This window comes from Brachyhypopomus gauderio, chromosome 4, assembly GCF_052324685.1.
Source record: "Brachyhypopomus gauderio isolate BG-103 chromosome 4, BGAUD_0.2, whole genome shotgun sequence".
NCBI classification, from domain to species: domain Eukaryota; kingdom Metazoa; phylum Chordata; class Actinopteri; order Gymnotiformes; family Hypopomidae; genus Brachyhypopomus; species Brachyhypopomus gauderio.
Window position 1 is genome coordinate 21,928,933 of NC_135214.1, and position 16,989 is coordinate 21,945,921.

The window sequence follows — 16,989 nt, forward strand, 5'->3', positions numbered from 1 at the left end:
TTCATTTTTAGATTAAGTTGGTTTGTAATTGTTTTTTTTTTTGTTTTTTTTAGCACAAACGCAATGGAAGATCACCTAGAACTTGGGGAGAAGGGACACAAGTAATGTTAAAAACACAAAATCTGGTTAGTAGAGTGAGTCCGAATCAGATCAACAGACAGTACCTGGAACTTAATGAAACCGTAAAACACCACGTTTGGGGGGGGGGGGGCAGAAGTGAAACGTTTGTGGACGCTGATGTATGAACGCGTGAGCACCTAAAACCCCCCGATGTAACTGAGAATTCTCCCCTCAAATCACAGACGGTTAGAACCAAGCAGGTACATTATATTACACAATCGAGGTCATAAGGATCTCATCCTCTTCCTGCTAGACTGTAATGAAGGAGGGATGAGGATTCAGGAGGCAGGAAGTGTAGTGTCAGGGAGGGCAAGGACGGACAGTGAGGTGACAGTTTCTGCCCCGTCTCCTTTATACACACTTCCCCCACTTTGTATGCTCAGAGGCAGCAGAGAGCAATTACAATGTGGTTCATCTGCAACAGGAAACGGTCCATTCATTACTGTAAAAGAGTGCCATTAAAATGTGGACAGTGCAGTGGTGGGTGTGTGCCAGGGAAGGAGAATGAACATTATATATGGATGATGAGGATTTATATAGTTGTGTTTTCTTTGTATTTTAAAACTTTTATATTTAAAAATATGTCAGTTGTAGTAAAATGTTACATTTTTATTGGAGGCTTATGGAATATTGACAATCTTGGTATGGAAAAAAAACATCAATTTTAAAGTGATGTACATCCAATGAAAATAGATGGAATGGCGTGCTGGTTTTGATGGTGCCATAGAAACAGTTCTGGACTGTCTAACTGACATGATTGCACCACTCCTAGTTTTAAACCTCATACATGAATCTACTAAGAACATGAATAATGTTCTCCTGAATTTATCCCATGGCACACACTCACTCCACTGTTCATTCCCACACACCAAATGCCATGATCTCAATGTATACGTTACCACAAAGACTGGTTAGTATCTCCATAATCCATTAAACAAAAGGGAATAAACCAAATTAGCAATGCACAATGGTACTTAGAGCGTATATTAGATTTAGATCAGACTTGTCACTGTGAACATTTTCAATGAATCTATGGCTGAGCCTCTAAATCTTAATTCATAGGCCTTTCACTGAGAGTTTTATGCTTTTACACATCTGAATCAAGTCATGCCATTCTTACCTGATGCAATAAACTACATTTAAGAGGACTACACTAAACTGTACACTGCAGAGGTTCCTCAGAAGAAGAGTTTAACCGCTTGACAGGAAAGGCAGAACCACGAGGCTGAAAGAGCTTGGGCACAATTCCCACTTCTCACTCGTTCCACATGGTGTATAAATCAGAAGCTGCTGCTAGCAAGTTGGTATTTGAAGTCCAAAGGGTGGTGGGCGTGGCCTGGAGGTTCTGGATAGTGATGTTGGACAGACCAGGTGCAACATGGAGTTATGTCCTGTTGAATTCTAAGGGAGGTCATTTTGTGGTCCATCCTTAACCCCATGTATTTGATCAAATAAATAAAAAAAACATTTTAAATAATAATGTTTTTTTGGAATATTTTTTTCTGTTAAAGCAAAAATCCAAATTCTTCCCATGTGACAACCTGTCAGTGATTTGAATTCACCAGCTGCAAACATGCTATCACTACTCCAAAAGCCGAATCACTTCAATGGGTAAATGGTGTTCAGAACCATCTATATATGCTGATTTATATATTTTTGACTTGTGCACTTCCGAAAGCCATTTCAGCAACTTTTTTTGTAGTGAGATTCTGTTGGTTTGGCCTATGAAGCTCTCAGCACTACAAAAATATGTGGTATTACCCAACAAAAATAGTGTATGCGGTTTTTCACAACGTTCCTCTCAAATGCATTACTAACAGGCCAGTTTAGCTTTGCCAGTTCAGCCCAGTGCTAATGTTGTCGATAAAGTCCAGTAATGAGGAGCTACTCACAGTGTTGTCGATGTACGCTTCAGTCCAGACAACATCATGTTCCTGATCAATCACCTTGGGTCTGCTGAGCACATGCAAATACTCCATCACGTTCTCCTGAACATCCGCTAAGGTGGAGATTTGGGTGAAGTAGCCTGCACATGAAAATAATAATAGTCCAGTATAACCAAATGGAGCAATAGAATAAACTCAGACTCATATTGGCCTTTTAAAATCATAAATAAACCTTTGTGTTACTATTGATCAGGACTTCCAATTCATGTACCTAACCATAATGCCATAGCCATTCAAATACTATATCCAGTATATAGAAATTAAATGCTTTATTTTGGTGGTTTCAACAGACATATGACTATTGTCAGTTACCACAGCTGTGACCAGTAGTATACTGAAAACTGCCAGTACCATAACAATGTTAACGCATTAGTAACTTTCACCATGACAGGAACAGGGTGGTTGCACCATGCTGACGAGTACTTCAACATGCAGTAGCTGCAAAACTGTATCTGTGCTTGGTCTATATCTGTTCATACCTTCCCCCTCTCTTACACCTAAATTTGCATTTCTTATGGCCCTCTGACCTGCTCAGGCTCCGCCCCTTCCACCTTAATTTCCTACTGTTGCAGTTACATAACTGCTAACTCCAAACAGACCAAAAATGCACCTTTTAATAATGTTTATCAATTAAATGTGCACAACTTTATTGATGACTGTGCGTGTGACCAAACATTATTAGAGAAACGACCATTCAATCCACGTTGGCTTCTAACCAGGTAATTTATCGTTAGACAGGTTATGGTGGTATATTCTGCAGAGTGGAGTTGAAATGCTAATGTTACACGAGGACAAAATGTGCTAGCATCCGCTGATTTAAAATAAAGTTTGAATACAGGATGGAGGTTAAAGCAGTGGAAAAATAGACCAAATAGATACTCCGTATTTCCCAGACTAGGTCTCCCAGTCTCAGGGGGAAAACGCTGAAGCATCCCAAGGGAAAATCGGGGCATGTGGAGATTGATTTTTTCAGGTTTGCTGTGTTGCACAACACTTTAGGCACAACCGGCACAGAAGAAAAGCGGAGAGACTTTAACGGCGCGTGCCTAGCTGCAGGGCGACCTCACACAGACGCACGAACAGACGTCTCCCACAAGATCTGTCAAAATCTGGCCCCATGGCCGTTGAACCGGAGTGTACGTGTGCTGATGTGAACATATTAACTACACCCACCCGTACACGTAGGACAGGCTTATACTAAGGCTGTTGACATTAACGCATTCCTGCTTATCGGCTCAGCTCTGTATCCTCCCGAATGCTCAGCTAGATTGACGTTAACATCCGTTATCCTACTTGCTGGACATTTTTAACATCATTATTATTCAAATATCTGCATTTTTAAACAAACAGTACTGGAATATCCCAATAGTCTTTATGTTTTTCTCCAACATGAAATGCAATATTAGCTGCTTTTGTTTCCTGACATTTCCTCTTGACTCTACAGTAGATGTTCAGTTAAATACTACTGGTAGTGAGGAAAGGATCCCCTGTCTTATCAGAGCCTTGTTTACCTGAGAAAAGTTTGGACACACCTGGTCTTAGATAACTTTTACGTTTTGTAAGAAGAAAACCATGAGTGTATAAAACAATGAGATGACACATGACTATGCTGTTAAATACTGACTGAGAGGTTAGAATCTTTAATTGAAGTAACCATCCTTTAAAAAAAGGTTGAGGAACTAAAGTCCTGACTGAATTATTTGTTGCGGGGGCAATATAGCGCTCAGGGGTTCAGGAGAAACATGGTGATTTGCACAGAGATCTTCTGCTGGGACCCAAACTATGGGCTGACCCTGTCACCAACACACACAGCCACAGTCTTTTAGTTTGACGTGTCTCTGCAAGTCCCCTTGCTTGATTTGTTTTTCTGGGGCATTTAATCCCAGAAAACAGGGGACCAAACAAGTCATTTGTATAACCCCCCCCCCCCCCCCCCCCCCCGCACTCATGACCCACCATTAGTCGTACTGACACGTATATGAACAGATGAAAGAAAAGTCATTTGACGCCCAGATTTCTCTTTTCCCCACCCAACACTCATTAACAAGACTTAACGAATGTTCACAGAGTGCCGTGATGGGAAGGAACCCCGACCTTTGTTAGCACATGCCATCCATTTCAGATTATCGGCGAAGGCAGACTCTCGCCCAATCAGGTAGGGGAATATTCGCACCTGTGGAGAGAGAAGCAGATATTAGCCGTCAGTCATTTTTAATCGCCTCTGATAACTCCAAAGCCTGTTCGCTCAGCAGCAGATAAGGCTGCAACTCCTCCATGTGTTATCTGCAGTTGATTAGTTTGGTCTTCATATTGGGTTTATCGCTTAGTTTTTTTTTTTATGCACCTATCAGCTAACAAATGACTCTGAGTGATTATAATATTTAAATGCTAAGCACATTCTATCAGGGATGAAGCAAAACAAATTCAGGATTAGGAGTTACTTATTCAAGAGACTAATCAGATTATGCCATCTTTTTTACAGAACTAAAAATATAAATACATATAGTCATTTTTTATGAGAGTTTTTTTTTTTCAAAATATAAATCATGAAGAATAAGATTTCAAATTGAAAATTAACCTGTTATCCAGTAAAAATGAAATGCTATCTGTGTGGGCAATGCGTGTGAACGTGCATTTGACATTGGAAACATTTCATGTTCATGCAGTCCAAGTTCATGAAGGGTAACTTTACAAACATCTTATGGAAGGGGCCACTCTGAAGAGCTCACTGAACTGCGACGGGTGGTGTGATTGTGTGCTACCGTTGCCCGACCTCAGTTTCGGGAACTTTCTTCTCTCAAAGATATTCCATGATGGTTTGTGAGCGGTATTATCGAAAAGTGGAAGTACTTAGTGACCAGAGCAACTGAACCACGAAGTGGCGGACCAGGAGAGCAGGTTTGGCGAGCGCCGTGGTGTGCGTGGTGTTCACCCCACCTATGCTCTGCTGACTCAATAGCTGCAAAGATCCAATGTTCCTCTGGTACTGACACCATCACAACAGAAGTGCGCTGAAGCCTTCATGGGTCTCCATGGCTGAGAAGCTGTGTGCCAGTCTTACATCCACGAGCACAATGCGGATCGTCAGACGGAGGGATGTAGAGCACACTGCCAGTGGCCTGTGGAGCGGTGCCTACCTGTTGTGAGCAGTGATGAATCACGCTTCTGTCTGGCAGACAGGTGAGCAAATCTGGGTTTGGGGGAAGCCAGGAGTGTTACTGCATGACTGCATTGTGCCAGTTGTAAGGTTTAGTGGAGGAAGGATAACGGGAGTTTGTCTTTCAGGGCTTGGCCCGGCCCTTAGCTCGTCTGAAGGGAAATCTTAACGCTTTAGCATACCGAAACATTTTAGACTACCGTATGTTTCCAACTTCCTCAGAAGTGTACGGGGACGACCCTGTTCTGGTCCAGCATGACTGAGCGCTGGCCTCAACCCCGCGCTGAACACATTCAGGATGATCTAGGGCGGACACTGTGAGCCAGGACATCTCCAACATCAGCGTCAGACCTCACGAATGTTCTTCTGGATGAAGGCACAAGCAATCCCACAGACACCCTCCAAAATCTTGTAGAACCCTTCCCAGAAGAGTGGAAGTGGTTATAGCTGAAAGGCTAATACACACACACTCCTGTTCCCTCCAGCTCCCCGGTATATGTGTGTGTGTGTGTGTGTGTGTGTAGCTGTGGTGGATGCGTTGGGGCAGCTGCAAGGTTTTTGGAGGAGGTATGGTTGCCAGATTGTGGCGGCTGTCTGTGTGGGCTAAGGGTTACAAGGGTTGCCAGATTGTGTGATGCCCTATCCTGCTTCCAGCGGTGTGCCCAGGGACTCCCAGCTGCCTCACCACAAGTATGCTTGAGTCTGTCAGGCAACAGTCCAGCGTGGTGTGTGAGCATATGCCCGTAGTGGAGGAGGGCAGAGAGAAAAACTGCCCTGTGACAACATCCTGGGGGGCTTTTGATGTTCATAGAGAAGAATCATTTTTCATGTGTTGCTTCATTGTTTTTGGTTTTAACAGCTATGTTTTTTGTAGACTAATATATTATTAACAAAACACTTAAGCATTTCAGACGGTACACACTAGGAGTCCAAAGCCTATTATAAATCTAAAAAACTGCATAAAGTATGTAATTTCTGTTAATGAGGTTGAACAAGAGACTAACTTATCCACTAATTGCAAACACATTGTCATTTAAGTTAACAGTGCGGGCCATGTATCTGCTTTTAAAAGCATGTTTACAAATTGTGTTTAAAACAAAGTGCAATGCCATCACATCAAGTCTATTACTGTCATTAGCTCTTTCATCCTGTGCGTGTGTGTGTACATGCAATAGTGGGTGTGTCTGTGTTTTATAGCATTCTCTAAAACGTCCTATCTTTCAACGGGGAATTGAAGTCCTAACTCTGAGAGCAATACTGTTAGAACTAGCTGGCCACCATGTGCCTGAACCCCCAGTAGATATGGCCAGCCATAGCACAGCTAGCTAAATGAAGGTTCCAGAAGCCCCTGGATAGAAATCCATTTAACCAAACCTCAGCAAACACAATACAAAACCTTGACACTGAAAGACTATTTATTTGAACCACCTGGTGACAGTGAATGTCTTAGAAATTACATTTTTCTACCATAATTTTAAACACCCAATAATGATCCAAGAAGCAGGAAGCACCTGGCACCTAGAACTGATCCGAGTGCTCTCAGCTACAGGCCAGCAGCCCCAGGAGGCACTTTACTGGGCTCAGATTGCTCTCCGCCCACAACGCACTCAGCCATGTGGCCCCATTTCAAGTCTTGACTCTTTTACTCACCGTATGGTTCCATGCTAAAAGTCCGAGACAACAACTATGTCTTCCGCTGTATTTCCCCTCAAGACTGCACTATGGAATAAAAACGGAATATGGCTGTGTGTGATTGGCTCCAGTGATGATTGTGTGTTTAACCAATCAGTGATCAGATAATGTCTGTGTGTGATTGGCTCCAGTGATGATTGTGTGTTTAATTAACCAATCAGTGATCTGCGCTGGCTGATTTCACTCATTTATAGTATAACTTCGCAACACAACGTCAAAACGCATGATCATAGATTTGAAAGCGTATCTATCCATGTAGTGCCCAGTGGAAAATGCTAAGTGTGGAGTGGCCATCCTTGGGCATTATTGGAAATAATTTGCCAAATATTATAGAGCCGTGGTTAATTATAAACTACACTACATAAGATCTGTGGACTGATAAACTGAACTAATAATGTAGACAGTGAAAAAATGCCTGAAGCTTTTTAACCCTGATGAGATCCAGGCGTGGTCTACATTCTTGGGGTCCAGCTGGGTGTGGGGGACCCATTGCAATTTTTGTTAAAATAATCAGCAGATTCAGCCCAATTGCAAGTAAAATAAACAATACATATGTTAAATTAGTTTGCTCTCTTATTTATTTATTAGTTACTTTTTTATTAAAATGTAACACAATAAGGAAATCAATCATAAATCATGCTGGCTGACAGGCTGGTCCTATGGCTAGCTGCTCACGGGCTGGTGCTAACGGAGCTGGCTGCTGCTCATCCTCCTTTTCATTATCAGTATCAGACTCTGATATTTCAGAAATGTGATCCTGAAATTTCCTCTTCTGAATCATCATCAAAATCCTCTGTCTCTTCCAATATCAGCTGTAAGGCAGTCTGAACTGAGAATTGCTTTGCCATCTTTTATAGCATTTTTAGCATTTTTAGCATCATGTCCCCATGATTGGGTGAAACACACACAAACACACACATACACACACACACACACACATACACACACATACATACACAAACATACAGGTCCAGAGAGGAGGGAGGGATAATGAGGGCTGAGAGAAAAGATGCTTCTTTCAGATCTCACCCCTTTGTCTCTATAGAGATTCTTCGTCCACTGTCTGACAATATGCAATCAACCCCTGATGTGACAACCATCAAAAGTGTTGATGGTTGCCCACCCTTGCATGCCAAACACCTCTGTCCTTTGTTTGTATATCCTTTAAAGTCATACAGACGACTATCAACTACCCAACCCAATGTTGATTGCCCACTTTGACTAGCCCAGGGCCCAGTGGACCCTGGACCCTGTATGTAATACAAATGTGAAGGGGGGGGTACGGGGGGGTGGTCATTGAAAATATTTTCTGACTTATGTTGCTCACGGAAAATGAGCCAAGGACCAATGAATCTCAGTTTGAAAAAAAAAAAATTGTAGAATTTTTTTAAGCTGATTTTTTCAAAATGGGTCCCACAGACCCTTGGACCATATAAGGGTTAAAGAAATAAGTAATATGTCGGTACCCTACCAACATTATTTAATCGGAAACACACAGTTGTCAGTAAAAGTGCTTGGAATGGATTGACAGATTTATGCACATGAACATCAGACAGTAGAAACGCCCATAAATGTAGATATAATGGATAAAACGGCACATCTAAATGCCCATAAATGTAGATATAATGGATATAACGGCACATCTAAACGCCCAGAAATGAATTGAACCCACCTCTAGCCCCCCTTCCCCCACACAAACATAATGCCTGACATGCACATGTGTATCCACACACGAGAACCCTGCTGTGAGCTCTTGCGACCCCTGTTGCGACTCATTGACCCACAGCTCTTCTGGGTGTCGTGTCCAGATGGGTTCTGTCTGCTTCATTATGCCCTGCCCAGAGGGACCTCGCTTCCTTTGACACGGACGCAAACACACCCACACACACACCCGATGTAGCAGCAGGGGGCGCTATGGGGTACACTAAGAGGTACCGGCAGAGTCAGTGGGGAAACTGCAAAGCTTGAATGGGACTGTGGTACTCACAAAGAAATTCGGCGATATCAACTGTATTAAATAATGTGGAATTTTGCAAGAAAATGGTGCTTCAGCACAGCAAGGATCCCTGGTGTTCTGACAGTAGGGGCATGTTGCCTCTGATAAATACGGTGATCTTAAGGGACATGTTGTGGAAACTTGAGTTGCTTGCCCAAATCGGCTGTCAACTGCCTGCCTTAATATGTTAATATGGCCCAAAGCTGCTTTTGTGTGTTGAATTTTGCTTCCCTGGTGAAGCTGATTATTCCAACCTTTGTTGATGGCACTGCAGATGGCCCTCACAATGATCGCGAACACCCTATCATGCTGCCAATGAGACCAGCCTTCCCATAGGTCCTGTGGAGTTGAAGAGGTGTTTGAGGGGTTCCCTTCAAGAACCTAACATACTGTATTTAGTGGACATTCTTAAAGCCCACCCTCCACAGCAAAAACCAAGTTATTACAACAATATCAAGAACTTAGAGAAGGCCAGTACCAAAAAAACAAAACAGTTGGTGATAAATCGTAAAATTCGGATCAAAAAAGAAAACGCATACAACACAGTGAATAAAAACACAGTAAAAACCTGCTCTCATTCTCATAATCAGATCCGCTGTTCGTGAGCCCTGACTGCACTTGATCCACCATGACATCAATTCCCCGCCTCCTGTTTGGTGGGACTACATTTGGGGTCACATGTCTTTGGAGCAACCAATGACGTAGGTTGAGCTCTATGTTGATGGGTTTCATGGTGAATCTCAGTCTGCAGATGACAGTGGACTGATATACTGTGTGACCAACACTGCAGTCAGACAAGCCTTGAAAATTTCATTGCTATAAAGGAGAGCGCTAACATGAATGTTTTTTTATTTTTCATACCGACACCACAGAAATACTGTGATTGCACTGTACAAAAACATAATCAGAACATTCAAAAGATCTGATTTTTCAAATGATTTAAAAAGCTGAATTTAACCTCAAAAGCACGCCTTAAGTTGTCCCTAACCCATCACAGTCAGAAGTCACTTCCCAAATAAAGCTTTTCATTCTCTCTCTCTCTCTCTCTCTCTCTCTCTCTTTCTCTCTCTCTCTCTCTCTCTCTCTCTCCGTGAATTAATTATATTCACATTCTAAATAGAGTCAGATCTCAGAAGCCTGCAGCTTTCCTGAGTCACATAAGGGGACACACTTACAAAGAACTTACAAAGAAACTGCAGTCTTAAACGATGCTCTCTGTTTTACTGCCTAACCATACAATTTGGTTTGATTTAATATGAAGTGCACTATGAGCAACATTAGACACAATGTACCAGCTTTTACTGAAAAGATAATGAAGGAGAAAAGACTATAAAAAAAAGTATTATCTAATAACACAGAATGTTACTTTTGGTTTGGAATGCAGACACAATTAAAGTGAAGAACATGAAGAGAAAGTTGAAATCTTGGGTCCATCTCCTCATTGTATAAAGGGTTAAGAGGTGGGCTTGCATAAGGCATGAGAGGCGTCTTAAACCATTAGCACAGATGAGCCATTAGCACTGAGCTAGCGCAGATAATAGCCCACAGGTGTGCTGGGAGGGTGGGCGGAGGGAGAAAGAATGGTCCCATTATAAGTTAAACATATTTTTTAGCCCAAGCTTCCTACTAGCATGACTCTCTCTTTTCACCACAGGAAACTAAAAGATTTCTCAAGTTAAATAATTCAGTCAGTCAAATAATTAAATTAGGGAAATACTTACACTCTTATCTGGAGCTGGAACAAAGACGTGGCAGCTGTTTGTGTAGTAATAGACGCTCAGTATTCCATGTCTGTCACTGAACCTGCATTCTTCAACTGTATGACTGTGTTTCAGAAGGCCCAAAATGCCCATAAGCAATCTTTGACAGCCTAAGGACAGAACTTTGACAGCCTAAAGTAAGTAGGATTCAGTAATACTCATTTAAAATGCTGCAATGAAATGCTTGGGTACCTCATAGAGACAAAGACTAGGAGTCCTGAATATACACTACAGCCATGATCGATATCAACATTTCCATTCTAGGCCAGCCAGGAGGTCTAATAGCATTTGGTAAAAGTTCCTCCCCTGGCATAATGCCCCGCAGTCGACGCCCGTTCAGCCTGATGGGCTGAAAAACAAATCAGAGAAAGATGGTGACTGTTCCACGTGTTTGGTATGCTTGGTAATCCTGGAATTAGTGACTGGTAATATAATCCTTAATCCAGATTGCTTGTTAAGAGGATCTTCAGGCTGAAGTAACGGAAGCTAAGTTCCTTCTGCTGACGGAGAAAATGCAGTTCTATTACGTCCGAGCTCTGCTTTAAATAGTAGTCATGAACAGCGAAGGAAACACGCATTCACAATGGATAAAACCCCACTGGAACTCTGAAATCTTCTAAAGTCCAGTTCCTCCATGATAATGAGTGGCTCTGTGCTAAGAAGGACAACTCTAATTTAACCCAAAATTACATACAGTCCAATCCCCTAACCTAAATAAACATTAATATCTGAAAAGAGTGGCTTTGGCATTGGTTCAAGTTTTGTTCCTCATAGACTAGTTCTAGTGGTCTTTTGTCATATTTTTTTCCCCCTCATATTTGTTTTACTATGGTCCTGGTGGCACACTGGATATAAGACATATTAGTATCTTTTGGTTTAAGCTCTCAGAATATTTTAAAGGATGATATCCAGTAATCTAAGTAATTTTTCATCCACTGCTAAGTGAAGATATATTGTCACACATTATGGTACAGATTTAATAGATGTGACACTTGAATGTTAGACTATAAGATTATGTGTTACCTCTGTGTTTAATTGTACCAAGAATGTAAGAAAATGGGTGGCAGGGATTTGAAATGCTATGTGAAAAAGACATTTGTTGTGAGTCTACCAACAACTGATGCAGAAAGTAAGGAAATGTACTGACCTTCAAAGCAGGACAGTCAGTGGGGGTTCGGAGGCTGTTTACTCTCAGTATGTGTCTGTATATATAATGGATGTGAGTGTGTGTGGTGTGGAAAATAAAGTGGTGTAAGAAAATAAAAATACAATAAAAATGTTATTTTTGTCAATTAACAAAATGCAAAGTGAATGATCAACAACTCTGTTAGTTAAGTACACTTGCAGTTAAGTACACAGACACATACGCTCCTCGGCCACTGTAGTACACCTAGCAGGTACCAAATTGGACCCCTTAATCCTTCGTGGCTTCAACAAAGCACTGGGGACACTCACAGAGACGTTGGTCCATCAGGACATGAACGCACTACTGAGGTGCTGCAGGTTTGAGTGTTGAACATCCATGATGTGAATCTCCCATTCCAAAACATCCCAAAAGTGCTCTATTGGACCCAGATCTGGGGACTGTGGAGGCAATTTGAGTACCGTTTGAGTCTCATTTGAGTCTCACTGTCATGTTTAAGAAACCAGTTTGAGATTATTTGAGCTTTATGACATGGCATGTTAACTGCTGGTATTAGCCATCATTTATTTATTATGGTGGGTATTTATTAAGATGGATATACTGTGGTCATAATGGACATGGTCAGCAACAATATTCAGGTAGGTTTTGGAGTTTAAAGGATGCTCAATTCATATTAAGGGGCCCAGAGTGTGCCAAGAAAATATACCACCAACAGCCTGAACCATTGATTGAAGGCAATATGGATCCATGTGTTCATGTTATTTAGCATAATGGGGAGTGGGGGTGTGGGGTGAAGGGGCTTGAAGAATTCTCATCCCTGCTAAATACACTCACCGGCCAAGGTACACCTTGCTAGTTCCGTTATCCTGCTGGAAGTAGTCATCAGAAGATGGGTACACTGTGGTCATAAGGGGATGGACATGGTCAGTATCAATACTCAGGTAGGCTGTGGCATTGACACTAATGGGCCCAAAGTGTGCCAGGAAAATATCCGCCACCCCATTACACCACCACCACCAGCCCGAACCAAGGCAGGTTGATTCAAGGCAGGATGGATCCATGTTTTCATGTTGTTGACGCCAAATTCTGACCCTACCATTCGAATGTCGCAGCAGAAATCGAGACTCATCAGACCAGGCAACATGTCTCCAATCTTCTATTGTCCAGTTTTGGTGAGTCTGTGTGAATTGTAGCCTCAGTTTCCTGTTCTTAGGTGACAGGAGTGACACCCGGTGTGGTCTTCTGCTGCTGTAGCCCATCCGCCTCAAGGTCGATATGTTGTGTGTTCAGAGATGCTCTTCTACATACCTCGGTTGTAATGACTGGTTATTTGAGTTACTGTTGCCGTTCTATCAGCTCGAACCAGTCTGCCCACTCTCCTCTGACCTCTGGCATCAACAAGGCATTTGCACCCACAGAACTGCCGCTTACTGGATATTTTCTCTTTTTTGGACCATTCTCTGTAAACCCTAGAGATGGTTGTGCGTGAAAATCCCAGTAGATCAGCAGTTTCTGAAATACTCAGACCAGCCCGTCTGGCACCAACATCCATGCCACGTTCAAAGTCACTTAAATCTCCTTTCGACATTTGTGTTAATGAGCAGTTGGACAGGTGTACCTAATAAAGTGGCCGGTGAGTATATATACCCATTCTTTATATAGTTATTGTCTGTCTCTCTGTCTCTCCCTCTTTCTCATAAACAAATGTGAGTGAGGGGGAGAGAGACAGGAAGAGGGAGACAGGGAGAGGGAGAGAATCCTCCCTTGAATACTGATCTTCAAAGCTGGACAGGTGGGGTGGGAGAAAATAGTTATCCCTGTGGGTTTATTTCCTCTCAGGTTCCATTAAAAGACAAAAGTCATTCAAAAGTCATGTGTGTGTGTGTGTGTGTGTGTGTGTGTGTGTGTGTGTGTGTGTAAATGGCTACCGTGCTCTCTCTGTCTTTCATATGTGTTTTGAGAGGAGGAAGTGTGGTGTGGGGTTGGTTGAGGGGGGGCAGGGGTAAACCCCTTATGTCAAACAGCCTGCTAAATATATCTGTATTATTTACATCCTCTCTCTCTCTCTCAGAAAAAAGGAGGGAAAGTGAAAGCAAGGTAAGGAGATTGAGCGAATCTTCTCTGGCGTGTAAAAGCACACTGGCTTTCACAGCAGAATACAACACACTGTAGCACCTGAGTCCGCTGTCAGCCCAAACAGCAAACAGCACACACAGAAACAAAGCTGTTCTGTTTTCAGTCTCTTCCAACACACAGCTATAAATAAGACCACTTTCTGCATGCTGGAACATGTGCTGATGTAATATAATAAACTACACATCACAAGCAGATTATTACAGATATTGTTTGTGGGAACATTTCACTTCCCAAACCTTTTTTTTTGTGTGGTTTTTGTGGATGTTTTGCTATGAAACTGAACTGAAATTAATGCTAGAAGCATTCTCTTATTGCTTTTGCCTATGTAGATCTGACTGAAGCAATTAACCAGCACTGTTTAATCCCCATCAATAATCATGTAATAGGAGTGAAAATACTAGTCCCAAGTGCAGATAAAGGTGTTGTACCTGTCCAACCATTTAAGAACCACTAGATCGTTGGATAAATAATTAGCTTGATGACTCATTTGCAGACGTCTTGCATCCTCACATTACATTTACCTTTAGAGTCCATATTGTCCAGTACACTAGACCTGAGTCTAAGGGTGCAAGTAACCTAGAAACTTGTCAGAGTAACCACACAAAGAGAGTACATATAATTTCGTAGAGACTATGGAAAGCACTGGTGATTATTCAAGCGCAGTTAGGTGTTTATTGATCATTCAAGTGCCGATGAACAAGGCAGGTCTTTAACTCTGAAGCCAAGAAGATCCTGACTGTATGGACAGGTAGTGGGAGTCTTGAGGCACGTCTTCACAGTGTCGTAAGGGGTGGTGATTCGAGCCGTACCGCAGTAGAAAGACGAAGTGTGTGACTTGTGAAACAGGATGAGGAAACTCATGATTCATCGAATGAGTCAGGCAGCCGTATTCTCGATCAGCTACAAGGATCTAGTGACGTGTGCGGAGACGTCTGTCCAGAGTGAGTTGCGGTAATCCAGTGACAAGAACCTGGACCAGCAACTGGGTGGCATCTGGGGAAAGAAATGGCGTGTTTCTCCTGCTATTACACAAGAGAAACCTGCATGTCTGGGTCAGATTAGCGACTCGGACAGAGAATGCTAGATGGTTGTCCACAACCCCACCTAGATTTCCTGCATTTTCAGATGGCAAGATAAGTGGGTTCACAAAGGATATGGCCAGGTCTGAGCGCAGAGAAGGAATCACTAGGAACAGGTTTTGAAACCTGCACCATTCCTGGTCCGATCTCGGATATTCTGGGATGGTTCCAAGCCTGCCAAGCTGCCGCCGAGAATAGTTTCCATGGTGACAGCACCAAAGGTGGCGATGATAAATGCCTGTTGTGAGGACCGCGGGGGTTCGGGGGGGGGGGGGGGGGGGGGGGGGGGGGGGTGCCCTTCAGCAATGCCCACAGTGCCAGCCTATGCCAGCCTCTCAAAATGACAATTTTTCCGAATCGACAGGCACACATTTAGCAGATAGAGAATGCTTATAGGCACAGAGGGAGGCTGCATACTCTCATACTGATTTGGCCACATGTTCTCTCTGTCTCTCTCTCTCTCTCTCTGTCTCTCTCTCTCACCACACGCACACATCAACTTCATACATAAAAATGTCTATTAATGTCTTCAGACACAGATGACCTGTCATTCAAACTCATACACTTACATACTTGGTCAAACAATATATGCAGGGTAATTTAGTCAGTCGATTGCAAAGCAATAAATGAATCCAGATTTAAGAAGATCCCATCATATCTATCATATCTACAAGTGCAGATCTAAGTAGATCCAAAGTTCTGGATCCAGTCCTCAGGGAGCCCCAGCCAGAACCAGCTTTGACTTTGTTCAGATGCTCTCATGCCTGATGGAAGGCTGTGGAGGTTCTGTATGAGCCCGTGTGTTGGGAAGTGGACCTGACTGAACGCCTCTGAAGCGAATCAAAAAGGCAAATAAAAATTCCCTTATTGTTGTACACCTTCATTCCAGCTTTAGCTCTCTTTGCTCTCCCCACTCTCTCATTAATATACATGGTATCTCAGAGTCCAATGCTTCAAAAAACTTGTGAGGAAAAACATCTTTCTGTCTTTCCAAGCTGACTAGAACCTCACAGACAGAGGCCACCCACTCATCCATTAGAAGGAAACTATCTGTCCACAGTTTTGAGTTTGAGTGTCCACGGGCAAATCAAACCAACTGTAACTGTTTAGCGGTAGCAATGTAGCAGGCTATTGACTATGACATCCATGAGGGGAACATAAACTCCACAAACGAAAGATAAGAGGAACATTAACTCAGCAACACATGGCCAGACATTAGTGGTGTAGTTTGTCAGCAGACTGCAGCCACCCAAGAACACATTAGCTGTAGAGTGCGAGGGGGAACCATTAACAGCACAGTGCCGGGGGGAACTTTAACAATGAGACACAGAGGGGGGCATTAGTACTGTGGATCACTGGGGGAGAGCATTAGTAGGATATTGGCTCTTGATAGAGAGGGACCTGGCCATGATGGAGGTCATAAACGCGCGCACACGCACACACACACACACACACACACTCACAAAAAGAGCAGTCATCAGGTTATGTCACAGAGCCGTTAAAACCTTTGGGACATCCTAGTTTGTGTTCTGTGTGTTTGCGGTCCGTGTGTATACTGTTGTGTGTACGTGTGCATGCACATGTGTCAAGGTGATTGCAGATGGAATGAGAATTTTGCTCCAGTTAACAGACAGGAGGTGAGACATGAGGATGTAAACAGACAGTAGGTGAGACATGAGGATGTAAACAGACAGGAGGTGAGACAGGAGGAGGTAAACAGACAGGAGGTGAGACAGGAGGAGGTAAACAGACAGGAGGTGAGACAGGAGGAGGTTAACAGACAGGAGGTGAGACAGGAGGAGATAAACAGACAGGAGGTGAGACAGGAGGAGGTTAACAGACAGGAGGCGAGACAGGAGGAGGTTAACAGACAGGAGGTGAGACAGGAGGAGGTAAACAGACAGGAGGCGAGACAGGAGGAGGTTAACAGACAGGAGGCGAGACAGGAGGAGGTTAACA

At 43.0% G+C, this 16,989-nt stretch overlaps 1 protein-coding gene across 1 annotated transcript in view; it reads right to left on the reverse strand.

The window, feature by feature from the left end:
• cacna2d3a (calcium channel, voltage-dependent, alpha 2/delta subunit 3a) overlaps nt 1–16,989 on the reverse strand; it is a 242,577-nt gene that overhangs the window by 88,763 nt on the left and 136,825 nt on the right. The window contains exons 12-13 of the mRNA XM_077003026.1: nt 4,161–4,239; nt 2,013–2,146 (exon numbers count right to left, since the gene is read on the reverse strand). Of these exons, the coding sequence (XP_076859141.1) occupies nt 2,013–2,146; nt 4,161–4,239 (213 nt within the window). The remainder of the gene's footprint in view (nt 1–2,012; nt 2,147–4,160; nt 4,240–16,989) is intronic.